Source organism: Eubalaena glacialis, chromosome 9 (assembly GCF_028564815.1).
Source record: "Eubalaena glacialis isolate mEubGla1 chromosome 9, mEubGla1.1.hap2.+ XY, whole genome shotgun sequence".
Lineage (NCBI taxonomy): Eukaryota > Metazoa > Chordata > Mammalia > Artiodactyla > Balaenidae > Eubalaena > Eubalaena glacialis.
In genome coordinates, this window is record NC_083724.1 from 82,239,502 (window position 1) to 82,260,183 (window position 20,682).

General features: G+C 36.9%; 1 protein-coding gene and 1 non-coding gene across 2 annotated transcripts in view; both read left to right on the forward strand.

Annotated features, from left to right (window-relative positions):
* The window catches only part of UBE2R2 (ubiquitin conjugating enzyme E2 R2), a 91,689-nt gene that overhangs the window by 68,550 nt on the left and 2,457 nt on the right, over positions 1-20,682 (forward strand). Inside the window, exons 3-4 of the mRNA XM_061200496.1 lie at positions 9,491-9,588; positions 19,034-19,168. Of these exons, the coding sequence (XP_061056479.1) occupies positions 9,491-9,588; positions 19,034-19,168 (233 nt within the window). The remainder of the gene's footprint in view (positions 1-9,490; positions 9,589-19,033; positions 19,169-20,682) is intronic.
* On the forward strand, positions 13,375-13,446 carry TRNAE-UUC (transfer RNA glutamic acid (anticodon UUC)). The gene has a single exon. It is a non-coding gene; the product is annotated as a tRNA-Glu (tRNA).

The window sequence follows — 20,682 nt, forward strand, 5'->3', positions numbered from 1 at the left end:
GTTACAGTTTTATTAAATACATTCACAGACACATTACTGCAGCCGCAAAAGTTATAAATACTGCTGTGTTATTTGAATGAATTAATTTAACATTTCTAATATCATTGCCACATTTGTGAAATTTATAAATACCAAGGGGAAGCTTGGAGAACAAAAGAAATTTAATATGAGCTTGTCATCAATGATCATACTGCACAGTCTACTCCTTCTTGCTTCATAATATGTTGAGTGATCTCAGTAACAGTTTCCTGGTTATGTGTGTTACTGTGTGCGCAGAAGTAGATAACCAATGAAGCCCATTTGCTTCACAAACCGTGTATTAAAATGAGGTTTTTGTACACTCTTCACTGTGAACTTCAGAGCTATGGCAACTCAGAACCTCACTGCTCTTAGTATGTATTTATTTAAATAATTTTTTTGGTAATAGACTAATATTTAGAATAGTTAGTTTTGCCACAAAATTAAATGGAAATTATACAGAAGTATTTAGCATTTGATGATCCTTTTAGTACTAGTGAGTTGTAGGACACAGTATGGCTCTTTCTTTTAAAAAATAATAAAGATGTTGGATGTTTTTTGAAGGAGTATACGGATCATTTTTCCTGTATAGTGTTTACAGATGAATGTCACAGGTGTAGTCATGAAATAAATGTTACAGTAAGATGGTGTATTTTAGGATACTTGATAGCCAGTAGGAAAATATTTTGCTGTTTTACGTAAGGTTCTAGTTCTGAAGAGTTACTCTTGATTCTAGACTCAGATGATTCTCAAGACATTGTACTAATCTCTGTAGCCACTGACACTGCAAGGATATACCAATTTGGCTACTATTCCACTGTCATTAGGGCATGGTATTCTTAAATGTTATTGTTTTAATAATGATTAAAAATAGATCCTACTGTTTTAATATAACTCCGGCTGCCATAACAAAATACCATAGATGCATTAGCTTAAAACAACAGAAATTAACTTTCTCACAGTTTAGGAAACATAGTTTCTACTGAAGACTCCTCCTGGCTTATCTCTGTGTCTTCATGTGGCTTGAGAGGAGAGAGAGCACAAGCTAGCTCTCTGGTGTCTCTTACAAGTTTTTTTTTTTTTTTAATTAATTAATTAATTAATTATTGGCTGCGTTGGGTCTTCGTTGCTGTGTGCGGGCTTTCTCTAGTTGTGGAGAGTGGGGGCTACTCTTCATTGCAGTGCATGGGCTTCTCATTGTGGTGGCTTCTCTTCGTTGCAGAGCACGGGCTCTAGGTGCATGGGCTTCAGTAGTTGCGGCACATGGGCTTAGTTGCTCCGCGGCACGTGGGATCTTCCCGGACCAGGGCTTGAACCCATATCCCCTGCATTGGCAGGCGGATTCTTAACCACTGCGCCACCAGGGAAGTCCCTCTTAAAAGGTTTTAAAAAGGTTTTTGCCAAGTCTGCAGAGCAATTGCTTTTTGGAATAGTAAAATTTAGGCTGTGTAGGTGGAAAATGGGTCTGATTACATATAGTTTATGATATTTGTATTTATTTATATGGATGATAGGCCATTAGGAGTGAAGTGGATGAGACCCACAATCAGCGCTTCGAAAACTGAAAGAACTCAATGTATCAAGAGGTCCTTTACAATAAAGCTGTAATTATAAATTATATTTTGAAATTACACAGAAAAGATCAGGTAAAAGCAAAGATATTGTGTCAGTTGGGAGTCTCCAGAGAAACAGAACCAATAGGATATATAGAGATATATGTAAGAGGAGATTTATCATAGGAATTGGCTCACGTGGTTATGAAGACTGAGAAATCCCACAGTCTGCCTTCTGCAAGCTATAGAGCCAGGAAATCTGGAATTATAATTCAGTTTGAGGCCGTAGGACTGGGAGCTGTTGGTATGAGTCCCAGAGTCCCAGGACCCAAGAACTAGGAGTTCAGATGTAGCAGCCCAAAAAGAGAGAGAATTTGTCCTTCCTCTGCCTGTTTGTTCTGTTCAGGCCCTCAAAGGATTCGATAATGCCTATCACATCATCATGATGAGGGCAAGTCTTTTTTACTCAATCTACCGATTCAAATACTAATCTTTTCCAGAAACATCCTCACAGATACACTCAGAAATAATGTTTTACCAGCTATCTGAGCATCCCATAGCCCAGTCAAGTTGACACACAAAATTAACCATCACAGATCTCTTTTTCTACCATTCCCCCCTTGTCATCCACATTATGGTCCTTCTGTACTCTGTGTACATCATTATGTTCTCATGGGGTGTAATTTGACTGGCACTACACTTGAATCCTTGAAATAGCAAGTTGTTTATAGTAAGGGTTTACGTCCTTCTTCTTTCATTACACGTAGTAAAATTATATTTAGATAGAAAAACAATGGTAGCCCAGCTGGTTCTGCTTCATCTCCTCTGATCATTTAACACACATTTTTCTCTCTAATTAAATTATTATTCTTTTCTCTGTTTAGTGGAATTATCTCAGAGCTTCTGTGGTATTTCCGTAATTTCTTTGAGAATTTAGTTTAATGGTTTTTCCACTCAAGAATCAAATAATGAACCCCCAAAAATACATTAGGATTGATTACAAAATTGGAATATTACATTCTCTGATGATCTTTCAAGACTAGGACAAACTGCTTTAGTTCATTATTCTTGAACTCATTTCATATAAATTTTAAATACAGAGTTTCTAAATTATAAAAAATTTAGAATACGTTTTGTTAAAATGCTTTGATTTCAATGTCTATGTTATAAACATACTAAAATATTAAGTTTAAACCCACTTATTTTTAAAATTATTTTGAAATAATTTTGGACTTAAAGAAGAGTTTCAAAACTAGTACAGAAAGTTCTCATATACGTACCTTTTACTCATTTTCTTCTAATGTTAATATCTTTTACAATCATGGTACATTTATCAAAACCAAGAAATTAACTTTGGTACAATACTATTAAGTAAACTAGACTCCATTTGGAATAAAGTATGGCATGGGGAACCTAAAACATGTATTACTTGTCCTTAGCTAGGTGAGACAAACTCTATTTCTGTATTGTGTTATTAAACCATCGGAAACAACATGCTTGAACTCTGATCTTAATTCACATAAAGGTGCTGAGTGCTGTGTTAAGATTTTGTTATATTATCAGAATTTATTGTGTTCATTTTTTAAAATATGCATTTGATGAACATTTTACATTTACATAATTTTACTCAGTTGTCTTTAAGAAGGGACCTGAATAAAACAAAAGATTCTTCAAATGAATGAATGCTTGCTTAATCAGCTAATCAGAAATGTGTTATATAATATATTTTATTTGCTTTAGCTACTAGGATAAATTGACATAAATAACTTCTCTTTGGTACCTGGTAAAATATCTTTGTTTTCTTTCAGTGGTTTTTATCATTAAAATAACTCATCATTAATTGACTTGTAAAATATTCTTTATTTCTAAAATATTAGAGACAAGTTTAGTGGTAGAATGTTCCTATAAAACTTCTAAAGTCTACAATGTGAGTTTCATCTTGGCTTATATGAACCGAATGAGTAAGGTAGAAAGTTAACAGAAACCAGAAGACTTTGACTCTGATTTGGTGTTGAAAGTTTTCCTAGTAAATGTAATTTAATATTACACATTAGTAAAGGTTTGAACTCTTTATCTTGTGCTTGTTTAGATTTAGATTTTGCTTCTTTTTCCTCGTATTTTTTTCTTTTAAAAAATGTAAATTAAGATGCCAGTTTGCTCTATGAAGATATATATACCTTAAGTATTTAACTATAGATACATTAGCCACCATTTAGAACATGATGATATTTGGGCCACCAAATTTGTCCTTTTTAGAGCTGAGCTCTGGTTTGTAAATAATTTGTGACAAGCAGGATTTTGTGTATATTTATGTAATTATATTCATGGATTTGAGATATTATGCATTCTCTCTAACTTTAAGGTATAAGGAATAGGTTTCTCTAGGCAATGATGTCCCCAAATTTGGCAGCTTATCAGAATCATGTGGAGCAGTTGTTAAAAATAAAGAATACTGGAGATTTTGGTTTGATTGGATTTAGATAGGGCCTAGGCTATATAGCCTTCATTTTACATCTTAGAACTGCCTTTCTGGAGGCCTAGAACTTCTCCCATTAAAAAAAAAAGGGCGGGGGGGCTTTCCTGGTGGCGCAGTGGTTAAGAATCTGCCTGCCAATCCAGGGGACATGGTCCCTGGTCCGGGAAGATCCCACATGCCGCGGAGCAACTAAGCCCGTGCACCACAACTACTGAGCCTGTGCTCTAGAGCCTGTGAGCCACAACTATTGAGCCCACGCACTACAACTACTGAAGCCTGCGTGCCTAGAGCCCGTGCTTCGCAATGAGAAGCCTGCGCACTGCAATGAAGACCCGACGCGGCCAAAAATAAAAATAAATAAATAAATTTATTAAAAAACCCAATAATTTATTGAGATAAAATTTCACATACATAAAATTAACCATTTAAAGTGAACACAATTCTGTGACATTTAGTACATTCCCAGCGTGGTACATCTAACACCTCTATTTGTAAGGCATTTCCATCACTCCAACGTAAAACATCTTACCCATGAAGTGATTCTTCTGCATTCCCATTTCTCTCTAGTCTCTGACAACCACCAGTCAGGTTTATGTCTCTTTCCATTCTGGATATTTCATATAAATGGAATCATACAATATGTGACCTTTTTTGTGTGGCTTTCACTTAGCATAATGTTTTGGAGGTTCATCCATGTTGTAGCATGTATTAGTACTTCATTCCTCTTCATGGCTGAATAATATTCCATTGGATGGATATATCACAGTTTATCCATTTCTCTATTGATGGGCATTTGGTCTGTGTCCACCTTTTTTTTTTTTTTAACATCTTTATTGGAGTATAATTGCTTTAAAATGGTGTGTTAGTTTCTTATTTATAACAAAGTGAATCAGCTCTACATATACATATATCCCCATATCTCCTCCCTCTTGCGTCTCCCTCCCATCCTCTCTATCCCACCCCTCTAGGTGGTCACAAAGCACCGAGCTGATCTCCCTATGCTATGCAGCTGCTTCCCACTAGCTATCTATTTTACATTTGGTAGTGTATATATGTCCATGCCACTCTCTCACTTCATCCCAGCTTACCTGTCCCCCTCCCCGTGTCCTCAAGTCCATTCTCTACGTCTGCGTCTTTATACCTGTCCTGCCCCTAGGTTCTTCAGGACCATTTTTTTTGTGTCCACCTTTTGTATATATAAATAGTGCTGCTATAACCATGTGTATACATGTACTTGTTTAAATACTTTTTTCACTTCTTTTGGTTGTATACCTAGGAATGGAATTGCAGGGGTCAAATTGTGATCTTGTGTTTTACTTTTTGAGGAACCGCCAAACTGTTCTATAGCAGATGAACCACTTCACCAACCACCAGCAATTTATGAGGGTTCCAGTTTCTCTACATCCACCCTTATTTTGCATTTTTTATTTTTTTTTTAATTTTTATTTATTTTTGGCTGTGTTGGGTCTTCGTTTCTGTGCGAGGGCTTTCTCTAGTTGTGGCGAGTGGGGGCCACTCTTCATCGCTGTGCGCGGGCCTCTCACTGTCGCGGCCTCTCTTGTTGCAGAGCACTGGCTCCAGACACACAGGCTCAGTAGTTGTGGCTCACGGGCCTAGTTGCTCCGTGGCATGTGGGATCTTCCTAGACCAGGGCTCGAACCCATGTCCCCTGCATTGGCAGGCAGATTCTCAACCACTGCGCCACCAGGGAAGCCCGCATTTTTTAATTTTAATTATAGCTATCCTAAGGGGATATGATGTGATAACTCACTGTCATTTTGATTTGTATTTCCCTAATGACTAATGATATTGAGCATCCTTTCATGCTTATTGTCCGTTTATGTATCTTCTTTTGAGAAATGTCTGTTCAGGTCCTTTGTTCATTTTTTAATTGGCTGATTTGTCTTTTTGTCATTGAATCATAGAAGTTCCTTATATATTATGGACATTAAATTCTTATTAGATGTACGACTTGCAGATACTTCCATATTTATAGGTTGTTTTTTTACTTTCTTTGGTAATGTCCTTTGCACAAAATTTTTTCATTTTAATGAAGTCTAGTTTATCTTTTTTGGTTTCTTGTTTGTTGCTCATGCTTTTTGTGTCGTACCTAAAAAAAATCCATTGCCAAATCCAAGGTCATGAAGATTTTACACACACACACACACACACACACCCTTTTTTTAAGAGTTGATGATTTTAGCTCTTAGATCTTTGTTCCATCTTGAGTTAATTTTGTATATGGTATGAGGTAGGAGTTCAGTTTCCTTCTTTTGTTTTTGGAAATCCAGTCCCAGCATCATTTGCTGAAGAGACTGTTCTTTCCCCATTGAATGGACTTAACCATCTTGTCAAAAATCAATTGGCAAAAAAAAAAAAAAAAAATCAATTGGCAATGTATGGGTCCGTTTATGGACTCTCAGTTCTATTGCCTTGGTCTATATGTCTATCATTATGCCAATCCTAAACTGTCTTCTTGTCTGTAGCTTTATAGTAAGTTTTGAAATCAGGAAGTGTGAGTCCTTCGACTTTATTATTCTTCTCCAAGATTGTTTTGGCTATTGTGGGTCCCTTAAATTTCCATATAAGTTTTAGGAACAGTCTGTCAGTTTCTACAAAAAGGGAAGCTAGGGTTTTGATTGGGATTGCATTGAGTCTGTAGCTCAAACTGGGGAATATTGCCAACATCAAGTCTTCCTACCCATGAATGCAGGCTGATTTTCTATTTATTTAGGTCTTCTTTAATTTCTTTGAGCAATGTTTTGTAGCTTTCTCTGTACAGGACTTTAACCTCCCTGGTTAGATTTATTTCTAGATATTTTATTCTTTTAGAGGCCATTGTAAATGGAATTGTTTGCTTAATTTGTTTTTTGTTGTTGTTAATATTTATTTAATTGTGCTGGGTCTTAGTTGCAGCAGGTGGGCTCCTTAGTTGTGGCACGCATGTGGGATCTAGTTCCCTGACCAGGGATTGAACCCCCCAGCCCCCTGCGTTGGGAGCGCAGAGTCTTAACCACTGTGCCACCAGGGAAGTCCTGCTTAAATTTTTTTTAGGTTATTCATCACTGGTGTATAAAAATGAAACTTTTTTTTTTTTTTTTTTGCCACGCTACACGGCTTGCAGGATCTTAGTTCCCCGACCAGGGATCGAACCTGGGCCCTTGGCAGTGAAAGTGCGGAGTCCTAACCACTGGACTGCCAGGGAATCCCAAAATGAAACTGATTTTTGAGTGTTGATCTTGTATCCTACAACTTTGCTGAATTGATTAGGTCTAGTAGCTTTCTTGTGAATTCTTTGGAATTTTCTTTGACATTTGCAATGGAAATAGATTTATTTCTTCCTTTTCAATTTGTACACTTTTAAATTTTCTTTTTCTTCTCTAATTGCTCTGGCTAGAACTTCCAGGACAGTGTTAAATAGCAGTGGTGAAAGTGGGTGCCCTTGTCTTATTTCTGATCTTAGGAGGAGAGTTTTCACCATTAATTAAGTATGCTGTTTATTAGCTGTGGGTTTTTTGTTTTTGTTTTTTTAAATAAATCCCCTTTACAATTTTAAGATAGCTAGAAGGTAACTATAGTTTTCTCAGTGTTTTTATTAAGAGAAAGTGTTGGGTCTTGTCAAGTGCTTTGTCTGCATCTGTTGAGATGCCCATCTTTTAATATGTCATTTCTAAGCACAGATCTAGTTTTGTCATTTCACTACTAAGAAATTTTACTTACACACATATTAAACTCTGAACAAAGTAACATACTCCTGGCCTAATTTTTGTGCTCTATTTTTCATTCAAACTGTGTTCTTCACTCCTGTGGTAGGTAGAATAATGGTCCCTCAGAGATGTCTACATTCTAATCCCTGGAACCTGTGTTATGTTAGATTACATGTTAAGAGGAATTAAGATTGCTTATCAGATGACCTTAAACTAAGATTATTCTGGATTATCTAGGTGGGCCCAGTGTAATCACAAGGGTCCTTTAAAGTGGAAGAGGTAGGGTAGGCAGAAAATGAGAGTGAGGAGATTTGACTTTGGAAGAAAGGCTCAAAAAATGCAACATTGCTTGCTTTGAGGATTAGAGGAAGGGGGCCAAGAACAAAGGAATGTGGGTGGCCTTTAGAAGCCAGAAAGGGCAAGGAAAGGGATTCTTTCTTAGAGCCTCCAGGAAGGAATGCATTGCTGCCCACACATTAACTTTAGCTCTGTGAAGAGCAGTGTCAGACTTAGACCTACAAAACTGTAAAATAATAAATTTGTGTTGTTTTAAGCCACTAAGTTTGTGGTAATTGGTGTAATAATACAAAATAAATGTAACTGCCTGAACATATTTTATTTATGATGTTGGTTTCTTCAGGCAATCTCATGTCTGAATTTCCCTTAGGTTATTAAAATTGTAATCATTATTGAAAGCCCATCTCAAAGCTTCCTCAACCATTAAGCTTTTTGTTTTTCTTCCACACCATCTCCCAGGTGTCCTCTCCAAATATACCTAGTTTCTCTCTCCTTGTTTCTGTAGTGCTTTTTTACCTTCCTCATGTTATCTAACAATACAGAGTTTTGGAATATAGTATTCGGTATTGGCTTTATTAAAATTTTTTTTTTTTAATTAAAATTTTATTCTCCTTTAAAAAATGTTCTGTTATCTTGGTGTGTGTGTATGTATATATAAATTTGGGTTTATATGTAAGTTTTTTTCACTTTATATGGTTACACCTCTAATTTTTTAAACATTTGAATCTTTTGTTTCATTTTAGACCGAGAGATAGGCATCTGTATCGTTCTCAGTCTTGTCTTTTCTGTTAACAATCTGTATTGCATATGGTACACAATCCATGTATGTTTGACTTTAAATGTACTTGTAATTTAGGTCCTATAATTTAAATTTATGAACCAGAATATTATAGTGGTGAATTCTTCTATCCATATACTGAGGGAGTTATATATAATTAAGTTGTTGTGAGGCATGTGTCAGTTTATATAAACCATGTTTATTGAAACCAGTGATTAATATTAAAGGTGATTATAGCTTCTCTCCAGGCAGATTTTAAGCAAGGTCAGATTTTTTTTTTGTTTCTTTTAATGTTAGATGTGTGAAAACAAAGAGAGAGATTTAGTTGCTTCTCAAGACTCTTGAATCATGATTTATCATGTTTGTCTGTTTCTATTTTTAAATGATTTTTTTTTAGAAGGATGGTGTTACAGACATAGTGTTTCTTTTTTTAACTAAGAAATGTATTTTGGAGATTGGTCAAAATGAATATTTATAATATAAAAAAATGTTTAATCCTTCTTTATCATTGATTCCAAACAAGAAGAAAAAGCAGGATTGTTTACTCCCCTAATGGTAAGAAAACAAGTCTTCTAGGAATAAAAGAAATTTCAGTGGAATTGATATTTTTTCAATAACATACTTTTGAGTATTTACTGAATGTGATATTTGTGTCTCATAGAATGGAGATGTATGCATTTCAATTCTTCATCCACCTGTAGATGACCCACAGAGTGGAGAACTGCCCTCTGAAAGGTGGAATCCTACTCAAAATGTCAGGTAAGGAATTACATAAGGAATAATCTGGTTTTTAGGTGGCTCTAAAGATTGGATATTATCTTTTAACAAGTACAAACGAATCCTTTCTATATTTGGTTGTTTTGTCTTCTACTGGAGCTTTAAGTAGCATGTATGCCTCATTTTGAAGAGTTGTATTTCTGGAGTAAAAATGCATATGTTACTCATTTCTCTGTGTTCACTTTGGAAGAATTTTTCTACTCTGAATTCTTCCTCTTACATTATCTAAGTTCCATCCTGCTGCTTTGGATTTCATGAGTTCCATGTTTGGATTGGTTGCTTCCTTATTCTAGGATTCTTATTACTTTTTGCTGAAAAGTCTTAGTCTTTACACTTTGTTTATCCATTCACCAGTTGATGGACATTTGGGTTGTTTCCGCTTTTTGGCTATTATGAATAATGCTGCTGTGAACATTCTGTGCAAGTTTTTATGTGTACATATGTTTTCATTTCCTTGGACATATACCTGGAAATGGAATTGGGGGTGCATAACTCAGTGTTTAACTTCTTGAGGAACGGCCGTATTTTCCAACATGGCTGCACTAAATTTTAGAGCATTCCCACCAGCAGTGTGTGAGAATTCTAATTTCTCCACATCTTTGTTAACACTTGTTATTTTCCATGTCTTTTATTATAGCCATCCGAGATGGTGGACATGGTATTCTCATTGTAGTTTTGTCATCAGTGTGTTTCTTTTAAAATAACTGTCAAAATTTTAGAATGGTTTTAGATTTTTAGAAAAATTATGAGGGAAGTACAGATAGTTCCCATATTCCCCACACCTGCCAGATTTCTTTGTTATTAACATCTAACATTCATTTGGTTCATTTATTACAGTTAGTGAACCTGTATTAGTACATTATTATTGACTAAAGTCCATACTCTTTCACGTTTCCTTAATTTTTACCTAATATCATTTTTCTGCTCTGAGATCCCCATGCATGATAGATAGCGCATTATATTTAATAGACAGTTCTCCTTAGACAACTGCAGCAGTTTCTTGGACTTTCCTTGGTTTTGATGACCTTAACAATTTTGAGGAATACTGATCAGGTATTTTGTAGAATGTCCCCCAGATGGGATTTTTTTTTTTTTTTGGATGTTTTTCTGCTTATTATACTGGAGTTATAAGTGTTGGGGAGGAAGACATGGAGGTAAAGTACATTTTCATCACATCGTAGCAGGGGTACATACTGTCAGCCTGACTTATCACTCTTGATGTTAACCTTCATCACCTGGCTGAGACTCTTGTTTTTAGGGTTTCTCCTCTGTAAAGTTCCTCCTGTCCCCCTTTCTGTTCTGTATAAGGGAAGTCCTAGGTGCAGCCCACACTAAGGAGGGGGGAATTATACTCCCGCAAGGCTGAGATATCTGTATAAGTTACTTCAACTCCTCTGCACAGGAGATTAATCTGCTCTCCCCCATTTACTCATTCATTCATTTTGTTAATCATTTTTAATGATCTGGAAGCTAGTAACTCAATTAGAATCTCCATTTTTGTCAAAAGCAAAGAACTTGAAGCTTCCTGATGCACACAAGGATTTCTTACCTGTCTCTTATCAAGTTATGTGTTTGCTTCCCACTTTCTGGGAAGAGTAGACCAAAAAGTCTATTAAAGACATATCAAATACTATTGATTATGCTGGTTACTCATTTCTTTAGGTACTTTGTTCCATCCAGTATACTTAGAAAGGATTGGGAAAACAGATATATTTTAGATTTCAACACATCTTGCCAGTATATTTTTTTAATGAGAAAAAACTGACTTCCCCTTTTAATTTAAATAAATGTGTTGATACACCTCACCTTGACAAACATCATGCCTCTGAATAATTCTCAGATAGATCAGGCATTGAGACTTGCCATAAGTTTATTATGTCTATGAAATAAGGAATCATTGCATATTCCATATACTTTCTGCTTTACTTTAGTGGGACTCTCCCTTGGCGACGATGGATTTCTTAACAGTAATCAGAGATGGAATTAATTCGTTTTAGTGAAAATATAATTCCAGCAGCCCCAATCTATACATATCTGAATTTATTATACTCCACTACATAGCAAAATACTTTTTTTTTTAACATCACTCTATGCTTTTAACAAAATTATTTATGAGAAGGGAAAAGCAGTTGGCTCTATTTGTAAATTTCTCTGTTTTGTACTTCTGATGTTTCATCACCACTAGGCAATGCACCATAGAAATATTTGGGATGTGTGGGAGGTATACATTTCTTGTAAAGGGCAGTTGTGAAAAGGGAAGCTGGAAAGGAGAACTGATAGGATATTTCGTATGTCTCCAGGGGCATGTATATATTAGTTTTAAGACCATTGTTTTACACAGGATCTTTTATGATCATTAGTAAAATTAGTATATTTCTACTTCATCCCCTCATATCCGTATATCACACAGTTGTTAGCTGATTATTTAGACCTTTAACTTATACGTACTTATTACTTGATTTTTCAGCATCAAATGGTATACTGACACTCAGATATAAAAGAAAAGGAAACCTTCTACCTCCCCCTTCTAATTTTTAAATATTATTGTTTCTTTATTGTCAGGGTTATAAAATTTATAATCTGTACTCTTCTGTAGCTTAATCCCAGTTTTAAAAATTCTTATTCCTGTTGTTAAATGAATTCATTGTTTGTTCCTCATTATTTTACTTCCTTTGGTCTATTAACTGGCTGAAATTTGTCCATCAGTAATTTCTCAAGGGATTTCTCCTAGGAGCTATATTACATTCCCTGAGTTGTTACGTGTTCAAAATATTATGTGCTTGTGTATATGGGAGTATACGTGTGTGTTTGCCATTATACTTCAAATGACAGATTTTAACTAGATATAAGATTTCAGGATCGTGCTTTCTTTCCTTGAGGATATTATGGGCATTACTCTATTGTTGCCGTGGAGAAGTTTGGCTACCCTGTTTCTCATCCCTTTCACGTTATATAATTGTTTAAGAGGCTGGCATGCTTTCGAAAGAAACACATTATTTTATCAGTAAAATTAAACTGACAATGTAGAGAAAAGGTTTTAAATATCTTGGAAGATTTGTTGAAAAATTGGACCAAAAATGCAGAGTTGTCCTTTAAGTATGATTTTGGTGCTTGTTTTTCAGGGCTAGTAGTAACCCTAGACTAGAAGAAGTAGTAGCTCTAAGGTGTTAGTGATTCTTGCTTTTGGAGGTTGAATGTTGAATCAAATGCTTCACATACCACCACCACACCCACCCTTGAGAAAACAAGCCTCCTCTTTTTTTTTTTTTTTTGGTGCGGCTTAAACAACAGAAATTTATTATTTCACAATTCTGGACTCTATAAGGTACCGGCAAGGTTGGTTTCCTCTGAGGCTTCTCTCCTCATCTTGTCTTCTCTCTTTGTCTTCACATGGTCTTCCTTCTGTTCATGTCTGTGTCGTAATTGCCTCTTCTTATAAGGACATTAGTCATACTGGATTAAGACCTGTTCTCAGGACCTCATTTTAACTTAATTACCTCTTGAAAGACTATCTCCAAATACAGTCTGAGGTACTGGGGGTTAAAACTTCAGTATAGAATTTGAAGCCTCCCTGTTCTTTAGATGCAAAGCCCCAAACAAGATTTTTCTCATTGCATTCTCGTGCTGCTTGGATGGACGATCTGTTACCATTAATTCAAAATTTTTGCCTTTACTTCTGTGTAAATACACACAGACTGTATTTGCCTTGTCTCAGCCTAAAATATTATAAACATTTTTTCTTTTTAAAAAAAGGTCTGTTTGGGGAATTCCCTGGTGGTCCAGTGGTTAGGACTCAGTGCTTTCACTGCTGTGGCCCAGGTTCAATCCCTGGTCAGGGAACTAAGATCCCACAAACCACGTGGCACGGCCAAAAAAAAAAAAGAGAGAAAAGAAAGGCCTGTTTCTCATTTAATCCATTCCTTTGGGGTCAGGGAACTCCTTTCATATTAATGTGCCCTTTAAAACTACCTTAGCCACTTTGGGTACCAGCATCATTTTTTTTCTCTCTGGGCCCTCAGGTCACCTGAGCCCCAATTTAGAAGCACCTGGACTTCACATGAGGGATTGCCTTTCCTGCGTTTATGCTTTTTTTATTTAGAGGCTTCACAACCAGAACTTAGTTATCTTCAGATTGCCCCTTTGATCTTCATCCATGGCTCTAAAAGGTATTTGCATTGGAAATCGTTACCTTCTTGGACCTTTTTGTTTCTTAGTTCCATATAATCATTAGATGGTTCTTCAGTGTGTTGCTTGGGGTGGGAGAGTGAATGGAGAGTTTTGGTGTTTGTGGATTTCTAGGGGGGACATAGAGTGTTTTGCATGCCTTGTGGAATGTCATCTGGAACACCTGGTGATGTCCAGAACTCTGAAAAGTCAGAAAAGTACTACCTAATGTGGGACACTTTTCCCATTCCCATTTGTTTCTGTGTTATTTGTTTTGAGACAAGGAAGTTCCTTAAGGTAGTAAACTGTACATATTTCTCACAGGTTATTTACACAAGAGGCAAGATATGAGATGCCAGGGATTTTTCTTTATATCCCTTTGCTACCAAATTATCCAGAGTAAGCACTTGTCTGACTAAGGGTTCTAAGCTCCATATCCAGTTTATGGCTGTAGCCAAGACAGCAGTGGAGGTGGCAGAAGGTTCAGTTCAGCCTGTTGTAGGGTCTTGACTGCTGAATGGCACTGTTATCTGAAAGTGGTTCCATGTTCACCTGTGTTTGGACTTCTCCATGACCACCTGTACTAGTCTTTCATTTAACACCTCAGTGAACATATTCAGAAAATAAAGTTGTACAGGCTTTTGTAACCTGAAGAAGAGTAAGGAATTCCAGTTACCTTTGAGAGCTGAAGTCTATTTATATAACAAGACCTAGTGAGTAGTGAGAGTTGGCTAAAGGGGAAAGCAAGAAAAATGTACTATGCTACAATTGTAGGGATCCAGAGCGGCAGCCAGCTAGTTTCCACTGAAAGCTCAGTAGTTCTTCTCCTCTTAGAGGAAGGCAGCATACTTTCTGGAAGAAGAGATCCACAGTCCTATCCTCAGATGTCCAGGATTAAGTTTAGGGGGTGAGAGTTCCTTATGGAATTGGGAAGTTTTGAGGAGTAGGCATTAGTCAGCAAAGAATGAAGTTGGGAGGATAGGGCCCCCTGATGCTGCTACATATATGTGATTAGGAGTCCACAACACCATGCCTCTTCTTGGTGAAAGAAACAAAGTGTGCCTTAATCCATGTTCTGTCCAGAACCAAGTGGGAGCTTTCGGGGTGGGTGGGTAGGGGGGCCTCTCAGACCTTGCAGTAGAACTCACAAGTGCTTTCTCTGAGGCACCACCCCCAGAACTACCTGCCATACTTGCTGCAGGCTCTTGGATAGGAAAGTGGTCTTTGGTAGGGATTTGCTTTCCTTTGAAGGATAGATAACAGTGTTTTCTTTGCCACTGTGAAGATGTATCATGGGACCAGATTTATGGATCCACTCCAGAGGCCACACCTTCATGTAGAAGCGTCTCTCAGGAGTAGGGTAGGATGTTTTCCTATCTAGTCTTCTCTATAACCCACTGAAAAGGCAGGGAGCTAGAGACTGCTGCAACGATTGGGTGGCAAAGTAGGCAAGGTCAGAGGAAATGGCTATGGCTGTGCTGTTCCTAGGGCTCCTGTAAACCCCATTCTGGGCCAGGACTATTTTATTTATTTGCTCCCTTGATGTTTGCACATTGGGTCCCACTGCACTCAGATTGCCAGTTTCATTCTGTGCAAATGATATGTATTTTGTGTATTTAAAATTTTTCCTTTTTAAACTAAAATGTTGTGATTTGGTCATTTTGTGTGTTTTAATCTGAGACCCTCATTCCTACCATGTGTTCTCAGGGGTATGTCAGTCAACGGCAGCTCCAGGGACTGCACAGCAGAAACTGTTGTATTTGTTAGTTGCTTTATTATTTTTTAAAAAATATTTTATTTATTTATTTATTTGGCTGCTCTGGGTCTTGGTTGTGGCACACGGGATGTTCGTTGCGGCATGCAGGATCTTTGGTTGCGGCACGTGAACTCTTAGTTGCAGCATGTGGGATCTAGTTCCCTGACCAAGGATTGAGCCCAGGCTCCCTGCATTGGGAGCTGGTAGTCTTAGCCACTGGACCACCAGGAAGTCCCTGTTAGGTGCTTTAGCAGCATAAAGAAAAACTATTTGTAGTATGTGGACCCATTAAGCTACCACGTTTTATCTTCCCAGTCATAACAGACTTCTTTACCATGATGTCCTCTTTAAATTCCTCTCCCATCTTGAAAACATATAATGAGGATTGAGTTTTAATTGGGTGATCTTCTGGTGTTACTGGTCCATCTTTTGAAATAGTGTAAATGAGAGATTAAAAGAACCCTTCTAGGTCAACTAGAAGGGTCAGGCAATGAGCTTTGCTTCTCTGTATGTCACTTTTTATCAAATTAAGGCCTGTAAAATCTAAGAATCTCAATCATTCAAACTCTCTTTCAGTATTTCTGTGTATGTTTTAAGAGTCAAGTAAGTTGAAGTTTTAAAGAATGAACCCTTTCTACCTCACACGTTGCCTGGGAGGGTATGTGTATGCACTGGAGGAAAAATGCCCATCTTTAATCCTGCAGAATTCCAAAATTTGCTGCTTGGCTTCTGGGGAGACCCATAAGCCATGTCTTCTTTGTTGAGCTAAGGCCAGTTTCTGCCCTCCCTGCTAAAATTGTACTTGTGGTGACATAGTAGCTAACAGAGAAAGGGCAGACCCATCTCATTGATTATTGTCTATATGTTGAAAAGGGACAAATACAGTATTACCTATTGGGTCATAGATGTTTAATTATGATTTCCTATCTCCCTTAAGTACTTCTTTTTCTTCTGAAAAAAATAAATGAAAAAAGATTTTAAAATACTTACTGAAACTAACAACACCAAAAAATAGCAACAACAACAAAAAAAGAGGTAATTGTTGGAATAGCTTCAGGATTCAATTCTGTTTTGTATGTTCTACCAGTATTCACAGTTTCATTTTTCCACTCTATAAAAATAGGATTAATAATACTACCTTGCAGAGTTGCTTACCATGCTACAGATGTAACTAACACCTGTGTTAAATTATTTTGGTGCAAGTGCCAGACAGTTTAAACTATGTATGATATTGCTTCCCATCCTCTTCCAGTCATGTTACATAGAAAATATGAAATGATAGTATTCGTAGATCACAATGTAGTAAGCTGAAGATGCTCCTTTGGCCAGAAGTTATTGTTCCAGAGGCTCAAGTTGTCCCAGGTCCTACCTACCAGTCTGCCTGAGGGAATCACAGACAACTTACCTGTAACCCACTCACAACATACTGGTTGGGAAATTTTGAATTTCCCAAGAATTCATATTGCATATGAATTGCATCAGGAATCTTCATTGGTGTTGGAGTCCTCTGCCAGCACTTGGTGGTATGTCTGCTGCTGTGGGTAGGTGGGCTTTTATGAAGGTGTGGCACGGTTGCTGTTTGACGGTGCACTTGAGGAGGGAGACTAACCCCGCCTGAATCGGTGCAGTGGGTTCCCCGTACAAAAAACGGCTCTACCCTCCAGACAGAGGGAGGACGTGAAAGCGTGCTGGGTTAATAACTATTATCACAGTCAGCTATAGTTAGTGCCTGAGGCTTCTGAAAGCATCATGGATTTCAGTTTAGGGAGTACATGGTATTAGAGGTTTCTTATGATAGAACTGGATGATTCACCATTTAAAAAAATTGTACTTCCCAATATGGTATTTTAATAATAAACACAAGATACAAGAAAATCAACCTGGTGAAACCACTCCTGGGAAAAATTTCCTAATTCATTTAATATAATTCATCTAGACCTGTGTTGTCCAGTATGATAGCCACTGACTACATGTGCCTATTTAAACTTAAATTAATTAAAATTAGTACTAAAAACTCATTTCTTCAGTTGCATAATCTACTTTTCAAAGTGCTCAGTGGCCACATGTGGCTAGTGGCTACCATATTGGATAACACAGATTATACATTTCCATCATCACAGAAAGTTTTAAAGATACAATGCTGATCTGGACCATTAAACTGTACCACAGTTTGTTCTTATCCTGCTTATCTTTCTATCAGGTTTTGTATATGTTTTCTTCTGAAGCAATCCTTATGGAATTTTTCTTTTGCTTCTAGGATATTGTCAGTCCATTTCGCATTTTTGGCAATGATGAGTTTCTTTGAATCTTTTTAGTGTAATTACTGAAGAAGTCCAGAAGGATGGAAGTGGGGGTACAGGGAGTTATTCCTACCCTAATAGAAAGGTGGGGGGTGTATATGTGGTAAATGAATTTGAACTAGATGGGAAAGTTTTCTGTGAAAGTGCCTTTGTCGTAATCTTGTATAATCACATAACAGAAACTCTCTACCCTTTTTAGGAAAAGGTTTCATCAAATCAAACATCTAATTGCCTGGTTCCCTCCCTTTATTTTTTGCTTGGGGCCAGGAGCAAAAGGCTATTTTGCAACAACACAATCTATAACCTCGCACCAATGAGAAAAGGTAGAGAAATTTAATTTTTCCTCCCATGTTTCTCCTTACCTACATGCACATAGCTTTTAGGGGAGAAAAAAGCCTGGGAACTGTTTCAAACATTTTTGGAGCTTATTGAGCTTATTTTATTTCACAGAAACTTTATTCCCTGTGATTAAGGTGTCTAGTTTTTATCTGTGGATGAAAATTTCCCACAAGATTTCTAAGCCCTGAGAGATCAGGGATGGCAACTAATAACTCTCTCACTATTGTACATCCAACATCTCGCTTGATGCCTCTGGCACAATAGTAAGGGCTTAGTAAATATTTTTTGAATCAAGATTTCTGTTATTCAGAGACTAGTTCTTCCATGTCAAGGCTATTGCTTTTTCTCCATTCTCCTGCTTAACTCTTATCTTGCTTCCCTTAGAAGTATGGAAAACAAATACATTTGTATGTAAAATTGGTTTTCAGATCTTCTAAGCAGCCGTGATATGAATTAGATATATGGAGTAGCATCATTTTTACCCTTTTCCACAAAAAGATTGCCTTCAAGCTAAATATTTTTTGCTTCTGCTTTTTCCTATTGCACTTAACTTGTAATTTTTTAAATGTTATTTGAAAAGCTTCCAGACCTCCAATTTTTGTAGATTGGAACATGTTGCCAGTTAAGACAGTGCCTTCTACAGAGTTCATATTTTGCCCTGCAACCTAACTTTTATGCTAAACTCAGATTCCCTCTGCTTTGTCTCCCAGGTTCCTAGCCTAGCCAGATGAGTACTGAAAACAAAATTTTGACACTCTATTTCCATTTCCCTAAAGTCTCAAATATTATAGTCTTAAATTTAAAACAAAATACTGTTGAATACTGTGAATATGAGTATTCATAGCTGACCCTTTTTTCTTGTTTCTAGGACTATCCTGTTAAGTGTAATCTCATTGCTTAATGAGCCCAACACCTTCTCCCCAGCCAATGTGGATGCCTCGGTTATGTTCAGGAAATGGAGGGACAGTAAAGGAAAAGACAAAGAATATGCTGAAATCATTAGGTAAGGTGTTTTGTTTTGTCTTCTGTTTGATTACTTCAAGTCTTCATACAGAACCAAAGTATATCCTAGAACCAAGGGTTTAAATTGAACTTAAATATCCACTCCACTTCTGTCAGTTAGATTTATTGTTTGGGAAGAGGTTTCTGCCTGAGCCTAATGAGTTTGGCTTTTGAGACAGCAGCAGATCTGATTTCCCAGGAAACAGAACTTCCAGGTTCTAAACTAGTCAAGTTTGCAAACTCTTCCTCCTGATCATTTTAGGGACACTGTTCTGGGCTTTAAACATGTCCTTTAAATGTATCAAACACCCAGTGTATTCCAGACATTCCAGGTATTTTTGTTTTCAAATTTTTTATTAACGAAACCCTATAGATTATTGGCCTTTCTGACCATAGCAGCAAGTATCTTCTGGGAATCATCATTATCAGCAACTCTAGTATATGGTTTAACAGAGCCCTAGAGTAAGAATCAGGAGACTTGGAATATACTCCTAGCTCTGCCACCCTCATGTGACCTTTTATCAGTTAACTTTTGGGGGTTTTTAATATTTCCATCTGTAAAAAAAAAAAAAGAAGGTATTAAGCTCAACCATTCATCTCTCAAATTATATCCTACATAGGATATAAGATTTTCCTAACAGCACTTAAGGATTGGTAGAGCCCCAAGGACAGTTGCAGCACATTCTGTGACTTCTCAAAGTCCCTCTCTATAATAATCTAGTTGGCATGATACCATGTGATATGAAAAAAAAAATGCATGTCATCTGACAGCTGAATAAGTTTTCTGCCCACTGTAATCAGCTTTAGACCCTCTCCCTAATCCAGAGTCATTTAATGAAATTACAAGGATAGAATCTGGGCATCTGTATTTTGTTTTTACCAAGCCACTTAGGTGACTGCTATATACCAAAGATTGAAGATAACTAGTGTAAATAGTAAAGACCTGTAGAAGTTTAGAGTGAGAGTGGACTGAGGATTGGAAAATGGGAATGCTTCATAAAATAGTCAGGACTGGAGCCTAATGTTCAAGGAAAGGTAGGATGTAAGGCACAGTCTTTCTCCTTAGAGAGCTCATACTTTAGTTTGTAAACAAAGAAATGAACATGTAATATGATAAGTGCAAATATAGAAGCATAAACAAAATACAGTGGAAGGAACATATATAATATGGTTCCTAGGAGAGATAATGCCTCATAACCAAGAATCTTTCAGGGAGAGAGAAACATGCTTGCTAAAACACGGGTGTATAATAACAGCATGACAGACACATCAAGAGTATTGTAAATTCTGATTTGAGAAGTAATGGGAAATTAAGAAACGCATCAGGTCTTAAAAGACACTGAAGTCATAAGGTGGGTTTGGTCCTTAATCTTAGAGGTGTTGGAGTGTCACTTAAAGATTTTGTGTGAAAGGATAATCCTATTTGAGTTCCAAAAGAACACGACTGACCAGGAGACCGGCTGAGGTTTGAGGAGGCTGAGATGAAGACTAAACTGACGTAGTAACAATCAAGAA